Here is a 27465-nt window from a genome sequence, read left to right as displayed (position 1 = left end):
GCATGCCTTGTACATCATTTGTATTTAACAAAGGCTTGAAAAATCAATTTGACAAGACAGAAAAAGAATGAAAAAAGGCAACTACTGATTTAAAATAGCAGCAGCAACAACAAACATGTTCTCAAAAGCACTGTAAGCTGTTGTAGATGAATGAACCATGAAAATTCCAGTTTCTTCAGATTAAATATAATCTTTATGGAAATAAGCTTAAGAAGCACAGAAGGCTAGTCTATTAATGTGGGTGCTCACGTACCTGAAAAAACCTCCCCAACATGTATATTTTCCACTCTATCTCTCTTTCTTTTTTCTTTAATACCTCTTTCTGCAAACAAATGCCATGTATTAGTTTCATGTAATTTGGTATTGTGTTCTAGAATTTTACCAGAAATTAAAATCAAACTCACTGACTGATTCTTCCCTTTTTCATGTGATTCAGAGATTTTGAACATGAGATTTGAACATATTGGTTCCATTAATAGAAACAGATAGGTCACCATGAAGAGTAGAATTAGGGAAATTTTTTAGTTTTAGACACATTGAGTTTGAGATGTCGGTAGACTAGACAAGTAGAAGTGTTCATCGGGTAAATGGAAATGTGAATTTGGAGCTTAGGAGAGGGTTTGGGACTGGAACTATGGATTTGTGAATTACCCATAAAAAAGTAATAGCTGAAGCTGGAGGAGCAGATTAGGTTGCCAAGGGAGAAAGTTTAGAGGCAGAAGAACCCTTTAGGGAGTGGAAGGAAAAGAAGTACAAAAGAAGATGGCAGAGAGGAGGAGGAGATCCAGGAGAGAGTAATGTCAGGGATGATGGGATTCAAGTAGGAAGGGATGGTTAAGAATATGAAATGCTGTAGAAAAGTCAAAGAGAATGAGAACTGACAAAAGGATTGATGAAAAAGCACTGTCAGTAGACTGGTGGGGGAAGAAGATGCACTACAAGAATTGTGAGTCTATTTCCTCAGAAATCATCTAATGGCTCAGGCTATTGTTATGGTCTCCTAACTAGCTTCCCTGCCTCAAATCTCTCTCCACACAGATACATACTCCACATAGTTGTCACAGTGATTTTCTTTAAGCTCAGATGAGTCCCTTAGTCCCCTACTCAACTAACTCCAGTAACTAACTCTCTATTTCTTTTAAGATAAAACATCAGCTTTTCTCTTTGGCTTGTAAAGTCCTTCACAATTTGAGCCCAACCAATCTTGCCATACTCATCATGCATTACTCTCCTCACTGCATGCTACAATCCAACTGGATTGATTCTTCCTCTGTTCCTCACATTTGGCAGTCAATTTCCTATTTCTGTTCCTTTGTACTGGCCATCCCATATGCCTGGAACACACTCACTCATCACCTCTGCCTCAGAAGAATCCTCACTTTTTTCAAGAACCAGTTTAGGTACCATCTTCTATCCCAAGTGTGGGCAGTCCAATAAAGCCTATATACCCCTCCTTAAAATGTCTGAAAACGAATAAAAATAAAAAAACATAGCATTACAAGAGAAACCAATTATTGAAAGAAAAATTCATCAAAATATGAAAAAACAAGCTCATGGACCTTGGGTTAAGAACCCAGGTTCTATTCAAAGCCCTTCCTGATCATCTAGCTGCTAGTGCCCTCCTACCCTAACTACCTTGTATTTATTGTTTATTCATTATATGTATCTATAGCTATATCTACCTCATTATCCTTGATACTCATCATTACTCTCTGATTGGAGGGTGAGGCCATAAACTCCAAACCTCAATTAACAGAAAGCCTAGCTTAGACATTTACTTATTTCTCACCTGGCTGCACTATTTTGGTACTTCTCTGACTGACTTCAAAATGACTTGCATGGCAGATACCTTCCTCTATCCCCTCTTTTTCAGTTTCCTTTTGTGTTCTGTTAGATTGTTAACTCCTAAAGGTAAACATGGTCTTTTTTCTTGTTTGTGTCTCTGGCACTTAGCTTCATGCCTGGCACAATGTAGGCACTTAATTAATAAATGCTAACTGACTATTGGTACATAGCAGACTCTTAAGAATGTCTGATGATTGGGTTGAAGAATGAATAGATGGGACGGCAGCAGCAGGTATTCCTTTTTGGGTTTTGACAGTGAAAGGAGATAAGCCAGTAGCTTTAGTGAATAAAAGGGTTGAAGATTTTTCTTATGCTAGCAGAGACCTCAGTGTTTTCTTAGGCAGAAGTGAGGGAATATTGAAGGTAGAAGAGGTAGAGAAAATGAAGGACAGAACAAAATCCTAGAGGAGGCAAAAGGATGGAGGGTGATTAACATTAAGAAAGAAGTGGAACTGCCCAGACTGGGAATTAGGAATCCTGGGTTCTAATTTCAGCTCTTCTAACTAGTTCCATGCTTTGAAGCAAATTATTTAATCACTCTGGATCTCAGTCACCTGAGGATGCTGGACTAGGTGATATTTGAGGTCCTGTTGAATGCTGGCATGAGGTGGAGAAGGGAAGGAAGCCAGAAGAAGGTGCTCAAGTCTGATGTCTACAGTCTCCTCAGTCAAGTGGGTGAGTGTTCAACTAATAACAGAGAATGAGGAGGTGAGTGGGAGGGTTGAGTAAAGTGAAAAAGACTTGTAACAGTTATAGGAAGCTGATAAGTGATAAACAGACTGCACAGTGAGTGCCCAGCTAAGGTAACATAACATGAATCTGTAGCTGGTGACAATGAGCAGCATTCTGTGAACTTCTTCAGCAATAATCAACAACTAGGGAGCTAAACAGAGAAATATGGGTAATGGAGGTAGCCTAAGGTTGGACCTAGGGTCAGAGGCAAAAAGAGTTCCAGGATGAAAAAACCACTAAGGGACACAGCCTGCATCAGGAGACAAATGAAGCAAGGAAAGGAATGAAGGATTGTGAGGCTATGAAGAGGTTGATGGAATGAGGATCACAGTGGGGTAAAGACTAAGTTTAGCAGGGAGTGATTTACATGGAGAAGTAGAGGCTTTGGTAGCACAGAAAAAAAAGCAGAAAAACAGTTCCAAGGTTTGATCAGATCCAAAGTATGACAGGCCATGTGGGGAGCTATAGTGGAATGAAGGTAAAGGGCACCCAGAATTGAAGACTGAAAAACTGAGGCTTTTGTGCTGACTAGGTCAACTGGACTCATGCCAGGAAATGAAGTGAAGAATAGAACTGTGATAAAGTCACTGTCAGAGATATGAGTCTGTCAGTGTTGGTTGTTGTTATTCAGTCATTCAGTCATATCCTGCTCAATGTAACCCCATGAATTTTTGTCTGTGGAGTTTTTCTTTTACTGTAGTGACATGCTATTCCCTTTTCCAGTGTCCCATTTTATAGAAGAGGAACAAAGGCAAGGGGGTTAAGCCTTGTCCTGAGTCACACAGCTAGTGAGTGTTTGAGGCTAAATTTAAACTCAGATCTTTCTGACTCCAAGCTCAGTGTTCTATCCATTGTACCATCTACCTTTCAATATTGGTAGGAAAGAAAGAGAGAGAGAGAGAGAGAGAGAGAGAGAGAGAGAGAGAGAGAGAAGGAAAGAAAAATAAAGGGAGGGAGGGAAGAAGGTTGGAAGGAAGAAAGGGAAGAAAGGAGTCAAGTTAGGAGGGAAGAAAGAGAGAAAGTGAATATAGATATGGAATTCATAAAATAAGAGATAACATGAAAAATAGTTGTCTGGAAGTGGCAAGATACATGCTGATCTCCATTCATTTCTGAGTCAGAGAATAGAAATTGAAAAAACCTCCACTTAAGAGGACAATAATGAGGAAGGTGGCATTTGTTCATAGAAAACTTGGATTTGATTAGAGCTGGGATACAGAAGTCCTATTTCCAAAAAAGGCTGAGAATATGATATATTTTTCTATAATAGAATGAACATTCCATGGATTACAATGAAAGGACTAGTAGAAGGTTGAAGTAGATCTGAGGAGTAGGACAGATTCTGGAATTAAAAATTCAAAGTCAATTTATATGAAACTATTCACACAAAAGGGATGCCACCCTTCTAGTTGATTTTCTAGGATTCTCTAAGTATACCATCATACCATCTACAAAAAGTGATAGTTTAGTTTCCTCATTGCTTACTTTAACTTCTTTTTCTTATCTAATTGCTATCACTAGGATTTCAAGTACACTATTAAATAATAGTGATCATGGACATCCTTGCTTCACTCCTGATCTGATTGAGAAGACTTCTAACTTATCCCCATTGCAGATTATATGGGATGCCACGTTTCTGATAAAATCTGAGAAAATAACCAGCTAATATTCTGCAAGGTGGGCTACTTTTTTTGAATAACTAAAACTACAAACATGTAATCTTTTGGCATTATACTCAAAATCTTACATGACTGAAGCATGAATGACACAAAAATATGAGTAATTCCGGAACCTACTTCAATTTTATGTTCTAGAGACTCTTACTACCTATCACCACTTGAAAACTCATGAAATTCAGCATGTGGAATTTTGAATTTACACTAATACCTTTGTAGTATCTGACTCCATTACTTCCTCCAGCTGTTGTTTCCACTGAGCAGTCTCAAGTTTCCAATTATAGTTTTGTTCCTCACTCCTTTCAACTTGCTGCAGAAGTTTTGCATTCTCATTTTTTACCTTGTTGATCAACTGCTGTAATTTAGCATTCTTAGCTCTTTCATTTTCAGAATTTGACTGCAAAACTTTAACTTGAGCAACCAGTTTGCCAAGACTAGATTTCAACTCTTGCCTTTCCTGTATCTTGACTTCTTCATGTCTCTGGAATTCTGTCTGGAGTATCTCCAGAGCTGAAGTCACAGTCTCTAGTTCTCCTCTGAGATTTTGTAACTTCCCTATTTCTTCCTCCTTCTTATTTAAGATTTTGTCCATTTCTAAACAATAACTTAAAGATTTATTCTTTAGCTCTAATTCATTCTTATGTTGTTCCTGAAGAAGAACATAATCTGTTTTCATACTTTTAAGCTCTAGTATTAAAGTGTTCTTTTCAAGAATAGATTCCTCAAGCTGTTTTTTTATTTCAGCTGAAGCCTTCTGCAAATTCTTCAAGGAGTTTTCAATATCATTTTTTTCTAGGATAACCTTGTACTTATCTTCAATGAGCTCTTCAACATTTTCTTTCAGCTTATTTATTATATCAACAAAAATCTCTTGTTTGGAAATTTTCATTTGTAGCTCTTTGACATTATTCTCTAAATACAAGTTACTACACTCCAGTTCTAGTATTTTATTTTGCTGCTTATGGTTATCCTGTTTTAATGTATTTATGACATCATTTAAATCTATATGCTCCTCCACCAAGGGCGTCAGACTTTCAAAACCCTGCTTTGCATCTTGGGGGTTGAAATCCTCTACAGATGCCTCACTCCAAGAACTGGTATCAGTGAAATAAGTTAGGAAATTATCATGGTGATTTTCAGACTCTTCCTTTACTGTCTTTGGGCAAATGTTTGACTTCTCAGGGCCCTCCACAGCATTCTTGGATTCCCTTGGATTAACAAAAATCTATTTTTAATTGAGAAAGCAAGACAGAAAAAGAGAGATAATCATCATTTTCAGATAGGATTTCAACTGAAAGATCATTAATTTTATGTATCAATGCTCAGATGTTTGTCATTGTCACTTAAATAGGAAAAGGGAATGTGCAATTAGTACTTATTCCTTCATCTCTAAGATCCAAGAGGTAACAGTAAAATAATCTGTTTTATAGGAGCGCTATTAATTATTGGCATTCCCATTAATTTCCTAGGATATGCAACCTTTAGAACACTTCTATAAATGCTGTTTCCTTTGTCTTCAATTAAACTAAAAAAAATTTACTAATAAATTTATAACTGTGAGAATTTATCTTTTGAATATAGAAGCTTAAAAAAACTGCCAATTAAAACTTTTAGATCCCCTTTTCAAGATTATGTTACTACTCTGATTCTATCATTTTTAGAGTGTCACAGGTGCTTGCCTTATGAAGGACAAGGACCAGGATATGAAGACCTTGAAGATTATAATTATGATATAAAATATAGAAATAAAAATAGGACATGGCCATTCAGCTAAAAAAGAACTTAGAGAGCTTTGCAAAAGTTCTATAAAGAATAGTGCTATATGGCTATATAGTATTTGGTGGCAGAATCTCAAAATTCTGGAAGAGATTTTGGTGACTAATAGGTCCAAGTCCTTCATTTAACAAATAGAGACTTGAGATATTAAAACTGAGTTAATTCTGTGAGGATTAGTATCAGCCCTAGTTAAGTACATTCAGGAAGCTTTATCTTACAGAATTCAACAAAAATTCCCACATATATATTTTAAAAATACAGCATTGGGGAAATAAAAGTTAAATCAAAGCTTTCCTTTGCCTGTTACTTGGTAAAAACAAAAGACTGCTCACACGTCTAACTTGAAGGTGATAGCTATGGTTTTCCCCATCTAACTGTTGACAAAGAATGTTACTCATTCTATTTTTTGGGTCACATCTATTTGACTGTATTAGATCTTGAATCAATTCTTTGTTTTTGTCCAGAGAGCATGGCAGATGTAGAATGCTGGTGTCTCCTAAGTTATTTGTGAGTTCAATTTAGTGCTCAACATCAATCTGTTGGGATAGATAAAGAGATATATGGTAAAGATCTAGGGCAACAGATAAATCATATTCTTTTCTTAAAAGATGTTGGCTTAATTAAAACAACTGAATCCTTCCTGTGAAGTACTGCATTTTATAAATTTCACTGGGCTGCAAACCTTATGATGGAATTTTCTTTTCTTTCTTCTATAAAGTGCTTTATACAGAGACAGGTATCCTGAGACATCAATAAATACTAATAATCATGAGGAAATTGCCCTTAAACTGCATCTTCATTTTGGAGGCATTGTACCATCCAGTTGGGGTTCAAGATGTCCTTTCTAAAATACTGTGCCTTCAGAATGACCCTTTGATTTTACATACAGTTATCTTACCCTTCAGAATTATCCTCTTTTTAATATGTTATGGCATCTAATGCTAACTTGGCCCAATTTAATCAAAGTACCAGTTTCCATAGCACAGTACCATAAATAGCCATGTAAATTAGGATTACAACATAGGACAAGGCTGAAAAGAAACAAAATTAAGTCTGAAACAAATGAAGTTGTGGAAAAGAAATAAGCTTGTGTGAAACAGAAAATACTATCCCTAAAACCAGTAGAGTTATTCATTGTCATAATGATGACATAGAAAGTGGATGTGAACACAGGAAAATAAGTTCCACAGAGGACGAGAGTATCTAAGACTGTATATAGGACATGGTTTTTATTGTTTCTAGATTATGACAATACTATTTGCATTGTTGTTGTACTATAAACCTATATATATAAAAACTAATAATACTTTAATTTTGTTTTCTATATCATTAATCTTACCACCTGGGCTGTATGAATAGCAGTCTGGTCGAATCCTTCTTTAAGATATGATTCCGCAACCTCTGTGCATACATTTTTCTCAAATAAGAAGCTTGAGGTCTTCTTGAGGTTTATGGAGGTGTCCTTAATAATGCTGTCAAATAATGACTCTTCTGATATTGGGAGAGGTTCTTCAAATTCATCATAGATTGTCAGATGTGGATTTTTGGGGGCGTTTACCAAAGTCTGCTCAGTATACACTTCTTTTTTGATAAAAATTGTCACTGTATCATTTTGCTCTAGATTTTTTCCCCGTTTTATACTGCTGCTATTGGTAGAATCACAAAATTGGTTTTGTGGTGCTAGTTGCCCTGTAGAGGCCAATTGGACACCATCATTCCGAAGCAGTTTACCTTCATTATTTAGGTCTTCTGTTTTGTGGAATTTGCAAATGGAATCAAATCCTCCATGAATGATAGACTTGGTGTTGTCTGGAGATATTAGTACAGTCTCTAAATGGTCCTTAAGACTGTTATCTTATTGAAATGAGAAAAAAAAGAAAAAAAATCAAACATCTAATTTTACTGAAAAATTTTTTAAGAGTTAGAAGAAACATTAGTTCTTTATCTTCATTGTTGTAATGCATGTTCATGTACTACTTCACAGTTTACAAAGTGCTTTCCTTACAACAATCTTGCTGAGATAAGTAGAGCTAGCAATACCCTATATATTAATACACATACCAAAGAATCAACTTTGCGAATATTTTGAAAACCATATACTATTTCAGTTAAATTACTGCACAATTTGTGTGATTCTCTAGTTTTTCAGCGTAGTTCAAAGTGCCAAAGAGCCAGCGCACAGGAGAGTTGGCCATATTAAAAGAATCAAAAGGATCATCCATGTTCTTTTTTAAATTTTGGAGTTCTGTTCATTAAATAAGGGGGCCAATGGCTTTGGCTTAATACATTTGTTTTATGATACAAAAAATCTGTAAACCACATTTCATTATTGACAGCTTTGTGAGGACAAAGAATTTGAGAGTATAATCCCTAGTGCCTTCCCCCACTGAATTCCCTGCCCACTATTTCCAGATGTTGAATTTGGTGGAGAAATGAGGAGAGCTGGATGGATAAATTAATGAGGGCTTTGAGAAAAGCATGTGTGGTTCCCCTCTCTTATTTCCTCTCTACAGAGCAGAAAGCCCTGTCTACCACTAGCCAACTGTTTTTTACTAATCAAAGCTAATTAGCTTACTAATCAAAGCATAGTAAGTCACATGGTTATTCTCCCTCCTAGGATAATAATTTATCAGGATGACATTGATGGAGGTTGACAGTGATAGAAGCGGGACCCTGATGTTCTGAAATCTTGTATTTTTCACCAGTTAGCACTAATTAGGCACAACTTGCAAAATCTATATTATTAATAACTAACATTAGTCTTGTACCATTTTGTATTATTAATCACCTACATTAGCCTTGTATTGTTCTGTATTTACATTAGTTTTATGCCATTCTGTATTAGTAACCACCTATAGTGAGTGGTCTTGTACTGTTCTACATTATTCTTGTACTGTATTGTTCCCTCCCCATGTTCCCCACCTAGAGAAGGGCATTCCAGGAGGAAAGCCAGAGCTCTCCTATGCTGACAAATAATGGCAGTGGAACAATGGAGGGAACATAAGACATGTGCAATAAAGACTTTAAAGTCCAGGGGAATCCCCCAAACTTGCATATGCCCCTTATTCCCTTTTTGATGTCCTTAAGTTCACCTATGACATGTCAGATCCAAAAAACACAGGACTTGTACCCTCCTCCTCTACTCCCATTTTCAGGGTTTTCTGCCTGGAATGCCTGAGAATGCCCAGGGGTGGGTTATTCTATGAAAAGGTGGAGATTTCCCTGTAATGGGAGGTGACAAAGCCCTCAGACCCTCAATAAATATGCCAACCCTGATCCACAGCTCAGGCTATTCTATTAGGCCTGAAGTCATTCCATCAGCCTTCTTTCAGTCAATGCTTTGTTACCTCTAGACAGAATAGTTTTGAGCCTCCAATTCTTTAGGCAACATCCTGCTACAAACTTTGGTGTGTTTTCCCACAACAACATGACCTCCTAAAAGATGCATAATTTCCTCAGATCTGGGTTGTCTTAGTTATTTTCCACTCAAGGATTTCCTAGAAGAGTTCACTTGCCAGAGATCTCAAGATAGTCAATGACTAGATACAAGTGATTATTCTCTCCTAGAGAACTTACTTCTTCACTTGAGGAACAGCTACTGTTCAGTGCATTACAGGGAGAATAAGGATCATAAGCATTAGAGCTGGCATGGGCTTTTGAGATTCCCCTGAGGTATGGCATTTAAAGATAAGATATGTTTACTGCTCCTTGCTCATTTGTCTCCTGAAAGTAGGAGAGAACCCTTAAAAGTAAGAGTGAGCTCCAACAGAGTCTGGATTTACCTCTTCAGTTCTAATGCTGTAACATAATTATAAGCATCATGGATAACCTTAGCAACTATAGACACTGGGCTACGAAATAAACAATTGCCATGGAATGTCCAGGTTAATGTCTGAGAGAAGAGACTTAGCCACATCCTTATCACCTTCTCAGCTAGAGGTAACTTCTATTTTTATTGGGACTTTGGCAGGAAATTTCTAATTGTCAATCAAGGCAAAATCATCTTAAGAGAAAAAGCAGGGAAATTGCTGCATACAAAGTCTCCCCCCCCCAAAGCCTCCAGCCTGGGGCACTCAGGGAGGCAGATAGTTTTTCAAAGAAGTTAGCCAAGAGTTTTGGTCCTGGGGCATTAGTAAGAATTAAGGAAGACAAAGGATAAGGTTTCTAGCAAATGTGGAGGACAAATGAAATTTTATATTAACATGTAGAGAGTTAGCTATGTTTATATTTCTGCCAATACCAACAAACAGCTATTACATTTGCATGAAATTGAGGTTTGCTCCCTTCAAGAGGGGAAAATAAGTGAGTTGAAAAAACATCTTTTCATTCTCCAGGTTATCAGAAAGAATAAAGTCTTCACTGAAAGAATAGAAGATAGGCTCATTAATTTATAAGAAACAATAACCAAGAGGAAAGCCAGTAATGAAAATCTATGGTCTTAAATATGTCTAGGCAAGTGTAAAAGGTATGTAATTAGTGGATTAAATTTTTTTATACAAGGAGACAAATTTAACTTCATAGGTATCATTGAGATTTGGAGAAGGCAGCAGACCCAAGATGTTTAGAGTAGAGGCATGGAAAGCTTAAACCTGAAAATCCTCTCTAAACAATCTTAAAATAACATTACAAAACTAATATTGGACTGGTAGAAGGAACAAGGGGATGGAGTGCCACAATTTTCCTGCAGAAAATGTACTGGTGCAAGCTAATAGCTACCCCCCCCCCACTCCCACCCCTACTGCTTGAAGTTCTGAACCTGGGCCAATCCCAACTTTGAGATCCTGAGACCCTAAGCCAAGAAGAATAACCCTACACCAACCCCTTAAAGGTTCAAACCCTAGCACAACAGGGAAGTCTGTTGCTAGGGAAGTAGGCCAGTGCAAGCCTAAGAGGAATCCCAGAGCTCTTGTCCAAGCTTGCAGTGAGGCCCAAAACTCCAGTCCAAAGCAGTCTGCAGTGTTGCCTAGCTGGTGAAAGCCCAAGGGGAGATCAAGAGTCCCAGCCCAAGCCTGCGGTGAGGTAAGATAAAATAATGAAGATAAAGTCAAGAAAAAGGCTAGGAAAATGAGTAAACATCAAAAAACAATAAAAAACAACCAAAAAATATAACCATAGAAAATTATTATGAAGACAAAGAAGAGCAAAGCACAAATTCAGAAAGGGACAGTGAGATCAAAGCAGCTACATGCAAAGATCCAAAGATAAATGAGAATTAGTCTCAGACCCAGGAAGCGCTTAAAAAAGATTTTAAAAGGCAAATGAGAGAAGAATAAGAAAAATGGTGAAAAGAAATGAAAGCAATGCAAGAAAGAGGCAACAGTTTGGAAAAGGAGGCACAAAAACATTGAAGAAAATGACATCTTAAAAAGCAGAACTGGTCAAATGGAAAAAGAGGTACAAAAACCCAATAAGAAAATAATTTTTTAAAAAAGTAGAATTGGTCAAATGGAAAAGGAAGTTCAAAAGTTCAATGAAGAAAATAATTCCTTACAAATCAGAATTGGGCAAATGGAAGCTAATGACTTCATGAGACACCAAGGAAAAAATAAGACAAAATCAAGAGTGAAAAAAAATGAAACATCTCATTAAAAAAATCATCTAGATAATAGATACAAGAGAGACATTTTGGACTACCTAAAAACCATGATCCCCCACCAAAAAATCCTAGATGTCACATTACAAAAAATTATCAAAGAAAATGCCCTGATATTCTTGAACAAGAAGGCAAAATAGAAATTGAAAGAATCCACCAATCATCTCCTGAAATAAATTTCTAAATGACAATTCCCAAGAATAGTATAGCCAAATTCCAGTAGCTCACAGGATACAAACAGTAAGAAAGAAACAATTCAAATATCATGGAGTCACAATCAGGATTATATAGGATGTAGCAATATCTACATTAAAGGATTGGGAGGCTTGAAATATGATATTCAAGAAGGTAAAGGAACTAGATTTACAACTAAAACTGAATATATTCTTTCAGGGGGAAAAATAGTCATTTAATAAAACAAAAAATTTCCAAGTATTCCTGATGAAAAGAACAGACCTAAATACAGAAAACTTGATGTTCAAATATAAGACTCAACAAAAACATAAAAAGGCAAACAAAAAAGAGGAAATTTAAGGGAGTCAAGAAGACTTTATATTTCAATATGAAAAGATGATACCTGTGACTCAGAAATTTTATCATCATTAGGGCAGTTAGAAGGAGTATACATAGACAGAAGATGAGGACGTAAGTTGACTAAGATGACATGATATACAAAAAAATCAAGATGTGAAAAAGAGAATTGCACTAAGAGAAAAAGAAAGGGAGAAGGAGAATGGGATAAATTATCTCACCTAAAGAGGCATGAAAAAAAAAACTATTACTGTTGAGGGGAGTATGAGGGTGGTGATAAACATTGCTTAAACATTACTCTCATTGGAATTGGTTCAGAGAGGGAATAACAACCATATTCATATGAGTATAGAAACCTATATTACCTTATAGAGAAAGGAGGGGAATAAGAAAAGGAAGGGGTTAATAGAAGGGAGGGTGAAGTGGGGGAGGTGGTAGTTGATAGAGGGAAAGGAGAGAGAGAAACAGCAGGATCAAAAGGGGAAAATAAGATGGAGGGGAATATATATAGTTAGTGATCATAATTGTGAATGTGAATGGGATGAAGTCACTCATAAAATGGAAGTGTATGCCAGAGTGGATTAAAAACCAGAATCCTATGATATGGTGTTTACAAGAAACATATTGCAAGGGGCAGCTGGGTAGCTCAGTGGATTGAGAGTCAGGCCTAGAGACAGGAGGTCCTAGGTTCAAATCCGGCCTCAGACACTTCCCATCTGTGTGACCCTGGGCAAGTCACTTGACCCTCACTGTCTACCCTTACCACTCTTCCACCTATGAGCCAATACACAGTAGTTAAGGGTTTAAAAAAAAAAGAAACATATTGCAAGTAGGGAGACACACAAAGTAAAGGTAAGGGGCTTGGGAAGAATTTATTATGCTTCAGGTAAATGTTTTAAAAAAGCAGTGGTGGCAATCATAATCTCAGACAAAGCTAAAGCAAAAATATATCTAATTAAAAGAGAAGGAAGGAAATTTCATCTTTATAAAAAAGGTATGGATGATGCATATCAATATAAACATATATGTACAAATGGTATAGCCTCCAAATTTTTAAGGAGAAATTAAATGAGGTATAGTAAGAAATAGATAAGAAAATTGTATTAGTAAGGAGCCTCAACTTTCTCCTTTCAGAACTAGATAAATCTAATAAAAAATGAGCAAGAAATAAATTAAGGAGGTGAATGAAATTTTAGAAAAGTTAGATTTAATAGATCTCTGGAGAAAATTTAATGGGAATAGAAAGGAATATACCTTCTTTTCAGCAGTACATGGTACCTACACAAAAACCGGTCATGTATTAAGGCATAAAAACTTCACAACCAAATGCATACTTATCAGATCATAAGGCAATAAAAATTACAATCAACAAGTGTCCAAGGAAAGACAAATTATAAATTCATTGGAAACTAAATAACCTAATTCTAAAAAAATGGGTATGTCAACAAATTATAGAAACAATCTTTAATTTCATTAAAGAGAATAACAAGGAGGAGACAACATATCAAAATTTATGGGATATAGCCAAAGCAGTATTTGTATCTCTAAATGCTTATATCAATAAAATAGGGAAAAGCTGATCAACAAATTGGGCATCAAACTTAAAAAAAATGAGGAAAAGCATTAATTAAAATTTTCCATTTTCTCTGGAAAATGAAGGGCTGTCCTGAGGGAATGCCTGAACAAAATGTGGTATATGTTGGTGATGGAATACTATTGTGCTGAAAGGAATGATGATCTGTAGGATTTCTATATGGAGAACTGGTACAGAGTGAAATGAACAGAACCAGAAGAACATGGTACACAGAAAGTAAAACATTGTGGAACAATCCAATGTAATTGCTACTAGTAGCAATGCAACAAGCCAGGACACTTCTGAAGGACATATGGAAAAGAATGCTAACCACATTGAGAGAAAGAACTATAGGAGTAGAAATGCAAAATAAAAACATTACATCACTTATCACATGTATATATGAGTATGTGAGATTGCTCTATAGCAAAAAGGAATAGTATGGAAATAGATATCAAGTGATAACATTTGTATAACCCAGTGGAACTGCTTTTCTGCTTTGGGTGAGGGGGGCGGAGGGAAGAAGGGAGGTAAAGAAAATGAATCATGTAAACATGGGAAAATATTTTAAAATAAATATTTTTTAAATTAAAAAAAGAAATATTTTTGAAAGGAAGGATAGATAATATGAATATTTTTTCCAATTTTTAGGAAATCCTAAAAATCAAATGAGAAATTAATAAAATTGAAAATAAGATAATCTTTAAATTAACAAATAAGATTAGAAATTGGTTTTGTGGAAAAAAACCCAAAAATAGATTGGTTAATTTGATTTAAAAAGTAAAGAAAAAAATCAAATTAGCAGTATCAAAAATGTAAAAGGATAAATTTACTGACCAGTGAATGGATTGGAGGAAATGAAAGCAATCATTAGAAGCTATTTTGCCTAATTATATTCCAATAAATCTGACGATCTAGGTGAAATTGATGAATATTTACAAAAATATAAATTTCCCAGATTAACAAAAGACGAAATAGAGTATATAAATAATTCGATCTCAGAAGCTGAACAAGCAATTAACGAACCCCCTAAGAAAAATCCCTGTGCCAAAAAAGACTTAGTGGGATGTGATTCAAATATGTGCTAGGCTGGGGATAAAAAGACAAAAATAAAAGTCTTTGCCCTCAAGAAAACATGAACACAAATAAATTAGTAAAAAATGTATTCAATATAAATACATAATAATTTTGGGCAGGAGGTGATGAGGACATAAAAAACTCTGACTTGAGCAATGAAATAAGCTCCAGTTCCTATGAAGGGGAGATGAGGAGGGAGTATATCCAGGCACAAAGAATAGTTTATGCAAAGGCATGGAAATAGGACATTTGCTTTTCTTTGTATTTCCAGTGTTTAACACAAATGTCTGGCACATAATTGGCACTTAGTGAATGTAAATGCACTAACTGACTGGCAGCAATTACTCTTAGTTCTTTCCTCTAGATCCTAGACAAATAAGTCAGATCTTTTTTCCACATGGTCATTAATGGGAGGAAGATATAGAGGGCCAGATTTGGACTCAAAACATTAAAAAACATTTCAACAATTAGAGATATCTACATTATAATGGACTGTCACTGGAAGGTGGCAAGTTCGCCCTTATTAAGAGGTCTTCTAGCAAACATCTGATAACTTGACAGAATTTCTGTTCTTATGAGGTTTAGATGACTTCTGAAGTCCTTTCCAACTCTGAGATTTCATGAGCCCCCCCACTTTGTTTCATTTCTAATCCCCACCGCATTCCCAGTTAAGCTAAGCCTATTTCTATAAACATAAACTTTGCATATTAAAGACTTTTAGTATAACCAGAGGTCAAATCAATACTAGTCCTTAAAATTGTTCTACCTAACCTATCTTCCAGGCTTTTGCCTCATATCTATTAAGCTTCTTAAAGAAGTTAGCATAAGTGCATGTGGGCATTTGAGTACATGCACGTACACGTACACACACACACACACACACACACACACGCACGCGCGCGCGCCTGCCCCTAACTCTCAAGAATGTTCTCTTTTCAAATTGGTTGAGTCATCTGTTTCTAAAGATCCATATATAAGTCTTAACTCTTAAGCTAAGACCTTGATTATATCCCAACACTGACATACACTGTAAGAAATAAAAATTTGAAAAGGAGACCATGTGAAAACACTATGTAATCCATAAGGCCCTACACAAACTATAAAGAAATATAATTATTATGGTCAATTCTTATCATATGACTAGCAGTGAAGAATGATAAAAATGAATAATTTAGTTCACCTATATAAATGAGTAGGTAGAGAAAATGTTTCATTAGGTGTCTTATAAATACTTTATTTGTGAGCTGTCTTAGGGTAAGGGACATCATGGTTTTTCTCTATTTATATCATTACTGAAGACATACCTACCATTTTTGAAGTTGTCTAGTGTGGCATAATCTTTGTAAATTGTGAAGGTGGGTTCTTTTTCCCTTTGTATCTTGCGTATTTTGCCCTATAAGCACAAAAATAGGAACTAATAAAGATTCTTTTAAAAAACAAAACAAAGCACTGTCATCACCATCACCCCCTGAAAATACTTATCATTTTTTTTTTTTTTAGATTAGAGTGGGTTATCCCTATAAGAGAGTGAGCTATCCAGGGCATAGCAACAAGATGACAAATTTTAAGCCCCTTTTAATAGATAGTATCCTATGTATGTTGTGACATTAAACAGTGAGACCCAGTAGCAAAGACCTTGACATACCATTAATTTAGTTCTTCAGGTTGAATTACATACTGATAAACACTGATATATAACAGCATACAATGGATCTATTTCTTGTCAATTCTGCCTTGTAAGCCAAACCTATTCCAAACAACAAGGATGTTTTTGAATACTATGGCAGATATGGCTGCCCTTTTTCTTCAACACCAGGAATTTAATAGGTGATACACTGTTGGGAAAAACTCCTCTGAGTTGGAGACCTGAGTTCAGGTTCCACCTCTGCTACTAATTAGGCATTGTGACTTTGTGCAAGACACTTAAGCCAGTTTTCTCTGCTGAGATGTACCAAGGAAATACCTGCTGTACCTATCCTCAGAGAGTTGCTGTGAGTAAAATGGTACTAAAACTATGAAGTGCCACAAGAAAAAGAGAGACTAGTAGCTATCCTAAATCTTGATTCTGCTGCACTGAAATTTGTGATAATTAATAAAATGATTGGAATCTTTTTTAAATAGTATCTGAAGAGAAAGCAAATTTAGCATAAATAAGACTAAAGGAGAAATGTATAAAGTATTTAAGAGAAAAAACTGTTTTTGAGTACCCTAATATATTTTAAAAGTAACATAGTTCTAGGTAACTACAGTTACTTAAAAGTTATCAACTCACATTCTATTTTTTAAGATCTATAGTTTAGGCCTCATGCTAATTTAGAAAAGTGCTCCTTCTAATTTTTAGACCAAATCATTAATATCTTACCGAGTCTTATTTTACAAAATATATAGAAAGCATAGTAGATATTCAGCATTGACTTATAAAGTTCTGTTTTATACAAATGGTTTGGAAATCTAATTTGCAAGATTTTCTTCTTTCAATTAAAATATCTATTTCTATCCATTTGGCCACCAAGTTCATCACATTAAATACTTCATGGATTATAGATTTCGTTGGTGTGAGCATATCTTCAATGAGGCAGACTACAATGTTTCCACAACTTTATATATTATTTTTGGAGTTACTATGAACTAGATCAGTGATTCCCAAAGTGAGTGCCACCCCTCCCCCAGTGGGTGCTGCAGCGATCCAGGGGAGCAATGATGGCCACAGGTGCATTTATGTTTCCTATTAATTGCTATTAAAATTTAAAAAAATTAATTTCCAGGGGGCTAAGTAATATTTTTTCTGGAAAGGGGGCGGTAGGCCAAAAAAGTTTGGGAACCACTGAACTAGATCATTCCCCATTCAACTTTTGGTGAGGTCCTCAGGCAACAAATCTACATGAATTCTATCAATGGATCTTTTTAGGAACTTTCCTAGCTAGGTAGGATCTATCAGAGCTTGTATTCTGCTGGCAAAGTCAAATGATCTAATGTAGGCAAAGTGCTTATAATCCTAAAGGGTTTTATAAATGTCAATTGTTATCAATAGTCTTCAGGAACCCCAAATCACCTCCACACTAGGATGAGACACTGAAGAGGACTTTAACTGAGGTGACTCTGGGTTTTCAGGGCTTAGCTAGTAGGGCATGAGTTCCTCATAACCAAAAATGAATTAACTATGAAGTCCAGGAGATCTTCTCTGGACTGGAATAGGCCTCTATAAATTCAAGTCTAGAATACTGGAGCTTTGAACTTGACCCTTCTGCCTGACAACCAAACATGTTTTGAAGAACATTCATGAAACTCTTTTGACATTAAAATTAATTCTATTGTATGAGAAAAATAAAACCCAAAACTAAGAATTTCCTGAAAGATAAAAATGGAATCATTTACATTTACAATTCTTCTAGCAGAATTGAATAATTTTTATATTATGATTTAGACTGGGTGATTTATTATTTATTTAGCTTTGGTCCTTTCCAACTCTTAAGATGCTATACTCTAGAATGGTTTATTGCAGTGAAATAGAGTGGAATGAGTGCTGCGTTTAGAATTGGGAGACTACTAGGTGAGAATCTTGATTCTAACACCTAGAAAATGTGTGGTCATTGATATTCAGTTTTCTCATCTGTAAAACACAGATAATATTTTACAAGATTATTGTGAGGATCAAGTGAGATGTTTGTGAAATGATTTGTAATCCTTAAAGTCCTGCACTAATGTCAGTTATTATTATTATTATTATCTTTATTATTTATTATTCTCCTTCTGCCACTAGCTTGCTTTAAAAAAAAGGGCTAATCTGGGCAGCTGGGTAGCTCAGTGGAGTGAGAGTCAGGCCTAGAGACAGGAGGTCCTAGGTTCAAATCTGGCCTCAGCCACTTCCCAGCTGTGTGACCCTGGGCAAGTCACTTGACCCCCCATTGCCCACCCTTACCAATCTTCCACCTATGAGATAATACACCGAAGTACAAGGGTTTAAAAAAAAAAAGGGCAAATCACTTGATCTGATACTGTTTCCTTATTTGCAAAACTGGGATGATCTCAAAGATTCCTTTTGCTCAAAAGTTCTATGATTCAACGAATAACAATATAACCAGGAAGACTTATCCCTGACCTTTTTTCCTTTTCTTTTCTTCCATTTTTGAGGATGACTCCATATGGAAAATAGCTCTAAGTACAGTAGGAATTTGCATCCACCAGAATTTATGAGTGATGCACACCTGAGGTAAGTCTGAAGTTATAGAACTGCTTTCCTCACACAAATGAGAATCTGAGTGGTTTAAGTCTTCAGAAATTGTGTGGATGTTAGTGGCATCTGCTTCTGATGGGATTTCTAGTTGATCATTAGAAGTGTCCTCTTCAAAATATTCAGCCTCTGTAGGTGATGACCAATATTTTCCATAGTCATTGTTTTTAAGTGTTGAAGGACGGAAGGCCCCTAAAGTAACATGATATAATATTTTAATGCCAACTAGCATTAGTATATACGAAATTAGGTAGAAAGAAGCTAATCTTCCCATTTTCCCCACACACATTAAGAAAACAGCAAATGGCACATATTTTGGTATGTCATTTAGACAAAGTAGTTGACAAAATGAAATGCTATTTCTAAAAGAATCAGTTTCTCTACATATGTGTATAGAGCAGTGATGGGCAAACTTTTTAAAGAGGGGGCCAAAGGAAAGGAAATGCTCCTCTGTCAGTCTGTTTCTAATGTAACTCTTTCGAAGTTTCATTGTATTGTATCCTACTCATTGTATTCGTCAGATTAGGAATTATGTTGCTGGGTTGGAGAGAACATTTTAGGGGGCTGCATCTGGCCCACGGGATGTAGTTTGCCTATCACTGGTATAGAGCATAGTAATCACATATGATGGTAAAACTTTGTTTGAACACAATCTTCAACAAATAAGCTTATAGGTAGGTACAGGAATAAATCAAATGGCTCCTATAAGACCTGTGGATCTTGGAAGCTAAAGGCAAGCCAAAAGACCAAACCAGATATCACCTAGTGGAGGTTTCCATTTATTTTGCTACTTCAACAAAAGATATTTACCTAATCCTATCACGCATATCTAAAGCTCCATTAAACACCAATTCTGGATGTTTCCATTTAGACACCTCAAACTCAGTGCGCCCAAAACCAATTTGTCTTTCTTCCCTAAAAATGACACTACTCTCCCCACTTCTATGTCATTGTTAATAGCAATACCATTCCTCCAGTCATCTGGGAATGAAAATTTAAGAGACTCATCCTTCTTTTAAATATACATATCTATTGAGTCACAAATTCCTTTTAGCTGTTCTTTCAAAATGTTTCCCTTATTCATACAACTTTGCTTCTTTAGTCTCCCTTCTCCATAATCTCGGGTATAATTATCATTTGCACAGATTACTGCAATAGAATATCTCAATTTAGGTTCCTTTCCAGTCCCAACTTATTCCACACACCATTTCTATTCTTGCCATCCTTGTGTGAGAGGGATGTACTAATCTACAGGGAGCAGTCCCTGGAGCATGGCCAGTTAGCCTACTTCCTGTCAATTTGGGGGAACTTTGGGAATCTGTTTCTAGCCAGGAAATGCTAGTTCACCCTCACCACCCTTAAAAACTACTTAATATCCCTTGCTCAAAAACTGACAATGCTGTCTGGTTTCCTACCATGGTATCTTATAATATCCCTGCTCTAGCTCTGAAGTCTTCCTAGTTGACCAACTTTACTTCCCACTATCCCCCCACACATATCTTTGCTCTTTACATGAGGTTCTTCTGTGTTCAATTAATAAAATATCTCCGTCATCCTTGCCTCTAGGACTTTCTTAGTTCTAGATGTTCCTCTCTTAGAATATACTCTTTCTCTTTTATATATTCAAATCCTATCCATTCTTTAGAGTCTATTACAATTTCTTCATTTTTTTGTGATTTAAAAATTTTTACCAATTACACGTATTAACAAATTTCCACCCAAGTTTTCCCAAGTTATGTGATTGAACTTATCTCCTTCCCTCCCTTCCCTTACCCTGCTTGGTGTTGGCAGGTAATTCAGTCTGGGTTATACACATATTATTTTGCAAAACATATTTCCATTTTGTTCATTTTTTGTAAGTAATCTTATAAAACTAAAAATCCATAACATAACCTCCCAAATAAACAATTAAAAATCATATGCTTTCATCTGCATTCTGACTCCAGTATTGATCTTTCTCTGGAGGGGTATATTTGTCCTAAGTCCCTCGGAATTGTCCTGGATCATTGTATTGACAATAATAGCTGTCTATCACAGCTATTACCGGGTACAATGTTTTCCTGGTTCTATTCACTTCAGCCTGTTATCAATTCACGTAGGTCTTTCCACCTCTTTCTGAAATAATCCTGTTCATTATTCTTTAAGCATAATAGTATTCCATCACCATCATATACCACAATTTGTTCAGCCATTCTCCAATTGATAGACATCCCTTTAATTTCCAATTTTTTGCCACCACAAAAGGAGCAGCTATAAATATTTTTGTACAAACTGGTACTTTCCCCCTTTTTATTTTATCTCTTCAGGATACAGGCCTAGAAGTGGTATTACGGGACCAAAGGGTATGCATTGTTATACAGCCCTTTGGGCACAATTCCAAATTGTCCTGGAAAATGGTTGGATTAGTTCACAGCTAGCTCCACCAGCAATACATTAGTGTCCCAATTTTGCCATATCACCTCCAACATTTATCATCTTTACTGTTATGTTGTCCAATCTGATAGGTGTGAGATGGTACTTTAGAGTTGTTTCAATTTGCATTTCTCTAATCAAGAGGGATTCAGAACATTTTCATATGATTATTGATAGCTTTGATTTCTTCATCTGAAAACTGCTTATTCATATCCTTTGACCTTTTTATCAACTGGGAAATGACATATTATAAATTATATGTTTGAGAAATGAAAACTTTTTCAGATAAATTTGTTATAAAAATTTCTTCTCAGTTTGTTGTTTCCCCTCTAAACTTGGTTGCATCAGTTTTGTTTGTACAAAAGCTTTTTAATTTAATATAATCAAAATTATTGATATATATATGTAAAAATACAAACCTTGTAATGGTTTTTATCTCTTGTTTGGTTACAAATTCTTCCCTTCTCCATAGATCTGACAGGTAAACTAGTCTATGTTCTCCTAATTTCCTTTATCATCACTCTTTATGTCTAAATCATATGCTCCTTTTGACCTTATCTTGATATAGAGTGTGAGATATTGATTTATACCTAATTTTTGTTATTCTGTTTTCCAATTTTCTCAGTAGTTTTTGTCAAATAGTGAGTTTTTATCCCCAAAGCTTGGATCTTTGGGTTTATCAAACACTTAAGATCATTTATCCCTAATCTATTCCATTGATCTACCCTTCTATTTCTTAGCCAGTACCAAATTGTTTTGATGAGTACTGTTTCATAGTATAATTTGAGATCTTGTACTGGTAGGTCACTATCCCTCACATTTTTTTTTCATTAGTGCCCCTAATATTCTTGACCTTTTGCTCTTCCAGATGAATTTTGTTTTTTCTAGTTCTATAAAATAGTTTTTTGGTAGTTTGATTGGTATGGCACTGAATAAGTAAATTAATTTAGGTAGACTTGTCATTTTTATTAAATTAGCTTGGCCTACAAATGAGCAATTAGGTTTTTCTAACTGTTTAGATCTAACTTTATTTGTGTGAAGTGTTTTGTAACTGTGTTGATATAATTCCTGCAATTGTTTTGGCAAATAGATTCCCATGTATTTTATATTGTCTAGAGTGATTTAAATGGAATTTCTCTAACTCTTGCTGCTGCACTTTGTTGGAAGTGCAAAGAAATGCTGATGATTTATGTGGGTTTATTTTTTATCCTGAAACTTTGCTAAAGTTATTATTTTCAACTAGTTTTTTAGTTGATTTTCTAGGATTCTCTAAGTATATCATCATATAATCTGCAAAGAGTAATAGTTTAGTTTCCTCTTTGCCTACTTTTAACTCCTTCAAAGCTAACATTTCTAGTATAATATTAAATAAGTGGTTATAATAAGCATCCTTGTTTCACTCCTGATCTTATTAGGAAGGTTTCGAATTTATCCCCATTGCAGATGACACTTGCTGATGGTTTTAAGTAGTATCTATATTATGTTAAGGAAAGGCCCTTTTATTCCTATGCTTTCTAGTATTTTTAATAAGAATGGGTGCTGTATTTTGTCAAAGGTTTTTTCTGCATCTATTGATATAATCTTGTGATTTCTGTTAGTTTGGTTATTGATATGGTCAATTATGCTGAGAGTTTTCCTAATATTAAACAAGCCTTGCATTCCTGGTATAAATCTAATCTGGTCATAGTGAGTAATCCTTGTGATATATTGTTATAGTCTCTGGCTAGTATTTTATTTAAGATTTCTGCATCAATTATTCATTAAGGAATTGATCGGTAATTTTCTTTCATTTTTGATCTTCTTGGCTTAGATATCAGTACCATATTTGTGTCATAAAAAGAATTTGGTAGGACTACTTCTTTATTTTGCCAAATAGTTTATATGGTATTAGGATTAATTGTTCTTTAAATGTTTGATAGAATTCACTTGTGAATCCATCTGGCCCTGAAGAATTTTTCTTAGGGAGTTCATTGATGGCTTGTTCATTTTTTTTCTGAGATGGGATTATTTCAGTGTTCTATTTCCTCTTTTGTTAATCTAGGCAATTTATATTTTTGTAAATATTTATCCATTTCACCTACAGTCAAATTTATTTTCATATAATTAGGCAAAATAGCTCCTAATGATTGCTTTAATTTCTTCTTCATTCGTGGTGAAATCACCCCTTTCATTTTTGATACTGGTGATTTTATTCTCTTCTTTCCCCTTTTTAAATAAAATTAACCAATGCTCTATTTTGTTTTTTTTTGTAGAACCAACTTCTAGCCTTATTTATTAGTTCAACAGTTCTTTTACTTTCAATTTTATTCATTTCTCCTTTGATTTTTAGGATTTCCAATTTAGTCTTTAATTTGGGGTTTTAAATTTGATGTTTTTTTAGGTTTTTTTTTTTAGTTTCATGCTTATTCTCTATTTTATTGATATAAACATTAAGGGATATAAAATGTCACCCTAGGTATAGCTTTGACTATCTCCCATCCCATAAATTATATGTTGCCTCCTCATTGTCATTCTCTTTAATGAAATCAGTAATTTTTTCCCTATAGTTTGTTCTTTGACTCATCCATTTTGAAGAATTAGGATGACCAGTTTCCAATTAATTTTTAATTTGCCTTTCCATGAACCCTTATTGATTATAATTTTGATTGCATTATGATCTGAAAAAATTGCATTATCTTTGCTTTTCTGTATTCGGTTTTGAAGTTTTTAATGCCCTAGTACAGTGATAGTGAACTTTTTAGGCACCCTGTGCCAGGTCCTGCCCTGCCCCAAGACTGCATGCTGTGCCCTACACCGCTATATTGTGCCTACCTCCCTACATTGGTGGAGCAAGGCTAGGCTCTCAGCCTCCTCCCCCCCTCAAGCCACCTCCTGGGGCCATGGGGACCTACCTTGCACTTAGCTGCATAGGGGGTTGGAGCAGAGCAAGGGGGCTGCTTCTGAAGAAGCCTGGGGTGGGGGGGGGGAAGGAGGCTCAGAGCCTGAGTGCTCCCTCCCCTGAGTTCAGAGTGGGGCCAGTTCCTGGTTGACTCCCACACATCAGGGGGAAGCTGCAGCCACAGGGACTCACCCCTACATTCAGCCTTCCTGGAGGCAGGTCCAGAGAGGGGGCTGCTGTCGGCGTGGATCCACTGGGAATGTGGGAGGTGAGGGAAGCCTGTGAGGGGTGGCTCAGAGACTAAGTGCCCCACCTCTGTGTTGGGGGAGGGGTTAGAGCCAGCTCCCAGCCAGCTTGTGGGGAAACTGCCTCCTGCAGACATGGGGATCTACCCCTGCATCCAGCCTCCCCCTGGCTGCCTACTGGGCTGTAACCCATTTTGGGGTGGGAGCAAGGGGTAGAAGGAGGGAGCACAATTAGCATTTAGGGGGCTGGGGTCACCTCCAGACTGGTGGCTGGCTAGGAAAGAAGAAAGAAAGTAGACCTTTTAGGGAGTGGGGCTGGGCTGGGTGGCAGGAGAAGAGACTCCCCGACTCCCACCTCTCTGTAGCCCCTAGACCCAGACAGGGGAGGGAGAAAGGCAGATCGCATAACCTGAGTGCTCTGCTCAGAGGAGGGAGTAAGTGCAGAGGGATGGGGAGGCATGGTGGAGAGTGGGAAGGGAGCAACTGCTGGGAGAGGCATGAGTATGCCCACAGAGTGCCATCTTTGGCATATGTGCCATAGATTTGCCATCATGGCCCTAGTACATGCTTTTTTTTTTTTAATGTACAATGTGCTGCTAAAAAGAAGGTATATTCCTTTTTACCTCCATTCAGTTCTCTCAAGATATTAACTCTAACCAGTCTAAAATTTCATTTACTTCCTTTACTTCATTCTTATTTTTTGGTTAGATTTATCTAGTTCTCATAGGGGAATATTGTGGTTCCCCCATCAGTATAGTTTTACTCTTTCCTACTTAAGCTCCTTTAACAATCTGGAAGCTGGGGGCAACTGGGTAGCTCAGTGGATTGAGAGCCAGGCCTAGAGATGGGAGGTCCTTGGTTCAAATCGGGCCTCAGACTCTTCCTAGCTGTGTGACCCTGGGCAAGTCACTTAACCCCCACTGCCTAGCCCTTGCCACTCTTCTGCCTTGGAACCAATACACAATATTGATTCCAAGATGGAAGGTAAGAATTTTAAAAAACAAAACAAAACAAAAATAATCTGGAGTCTACACAATATGGTGCATATATATTAAACATTGATATTATTCATTGTCTCTACTACCTTTTATCAAGATGTAATTACCTTCCTTATCTCTTTTAACCAAATCTATTTTTGCTTTAGCTTTATCTAAGATCATGATTGCTACTCCTGCTTTTTGAAATCTGAGTTGAAACTCAATAGATTCTGCTCTAGCCCCTTTTCTTTATTCTGTGTGTATCTACCCGACTCAAATGTGTTTCTTGAATGGTAGGATTCTAGTTTTTAATCCACTATGCTATCTACTTCCTTTTTTTGGTGTCATCCCATTTACATCCATAGTTATGATTACTGTCTGTGTATTCCCCTCTATCTTGTTTTCTGCTTTTAGTCCTGCCCTTTTTCCTTTCAGTTTGTCATTCCACACAAGTGTTTTGCTTTTAATAACTACCCCCATGACCTCTCCCTTATATTATTCCCCTTCCCACCACCACCTTTCTCCTTCTCTATAGGATAAGACAGGATTCTATACCACAATGAATCTGGTTGTCATTCCCTCTCTGAGCCAATTCTGTGAGAGTAAAGTTTAAGTATTACCTGTCTCCACTCTAATAGTTTTTTCCGATGTACCTCTTTATGTGATATAATTTACCCCATTTTACCTCTCTCTTCCCATTTCTCTCAGCGTAATCTTCTTTTTCACACCTTGGTTTTTTTAATATATCATCCTAAACAGTTTAGTACCATACCCTATGTCTATGCATATTACTTTTAACTACTATGATAATGATAAAAAAATTTTAAGAGTTAGAAATATCATCTTACCATGTAGGAATATAAAAAAATTTAACCTTATTGAATCCCTTAAATGCTTTTTCCTTTTTCTTATTTTTGTATTTGGACATCAACTTTCTGATTAGGTCTGGTCTTTTTTTCAGGAATGCTTGGAAATCTTCTTTTATTAAATTACCATATTTCCCCCTGAAAGAAAATAGTCAGTTTTGATAAATAGGTGATTCTTGGTTGTAAACTCAGTTCCCTTGCCTTCTAGAATATCGTATTCAAAGTCTTCTAATCCTTCGATGTGGAAGTTGCCAGATCCTGTGTAATCCTGACTGGGGCTCCATGATATTGGAATTATTTCTTTCTGTCTGCTTGTAGTATTTTCTCCTTGACCAGGGAGCTCTTGAACTTGGTTATAACATTTCTAGGAGTTGTCATTTGGGGCTTTATTGCAGGAGGAGATCTGTGGATTCTTTCAATTTCTATTTCATCCTCTTGTTCATGAATATCAGGGGGGCAGCTGGGTTGCTCAGTGGATTGAGAGCCAGGCCTAGAGATGGGATGTCCTCAGTTCAAATCTGGCCTCAGATACTTCCCAGCTGTGTGACCCTGGGCAAGTCACTTGACCCCCATTGTCTACCCGTACCACTCTTCTGCCTTGGAGCACTGACTCTAAGACGGAAGGTAAGGGTTTAAAAAAAAACAAAAGCAAACACAAAACAAACAAACAAAAAAGAATATCAGGGCAATTTTCTTTGATAATTTCTTTTCTTTTCTTTTAAACCCCTTACCTTCAGTCTTGGAGTCAATACTGTGTATTGGCTCCAAGGCAGAAGAGTGGTAAGGGTAGGCAATGGTGGTCAAGTGACTTGCCCAGGGTCATATAGCTAGAAAGTGTCTGAGGTCAAATTTGAACGTAGGACCTCCTGTCTGTAGGTCTGGCTCTCAATCCACTGAGCTACATAGCTGCCCCTGATAATTTCTTTTAATATGAGGTTTAGGCTTTTTTTTTAATCATGACTTTTCAGGTAGTCCAATATTTCTTAGATTATCTCCTCCTGGGTCTATTTTAGAGGTCAGTTTTTTTTAAATGAGATTTTTTCCCCCTATTTT

At 36.2% G+C, this 27465-nt stretch overlaps 1 protein-coding gene across 1 annotated transcript in view; it reads right to left on the bottom strand.

The window, feature by feature from the left end:
- CAGE1 (cancer antigen 1) overlaps positions 1-27465 on the bottom strand; it is a 108932-nt gene that overhangs the window by 68386 nt on the left and 13081 nt on the right. The window contains exons 3-6 of the mRNA XM_044683686.1: positions 19009-19226; positions 16112-16196; positions 7369-7883; positions 4465-5478 (exon numbers count right to left, since the gene is read on the bottom strand). Coding sequence (XP_044539621.1) covers positions 4465-5478; positions 7369-7883; positions 16112-16196; positions 19009-19226 — 1832 coding nt within the window. The remainder of the gene's footprint in view (positions 1-4464; positions 5479-7368; positions 7884-16111; positions 16197-19008; positions 19227-27465) is intronic.

The sequence above is a fragment of the Gracilinanus agilis genome, chromosome 1 (assembly GCF_016433145.1).
Source record: "Gracilinanus agilis isolate LMUSP501 chromosome 1, AgileGrace, whole genome shotgun sequence".
NCBI classification, from domain to species: Eukaryota; Metazoa; Chordata; class Mammalia; order Didelphimorphia; family Didelphidae; genus Gracilinanus; species Gracilinanus agilis.
Note: the sequence above shows the minus strand (reverse complement) of the source record. Positions and strands in the feature narration are given on the sequence as shown.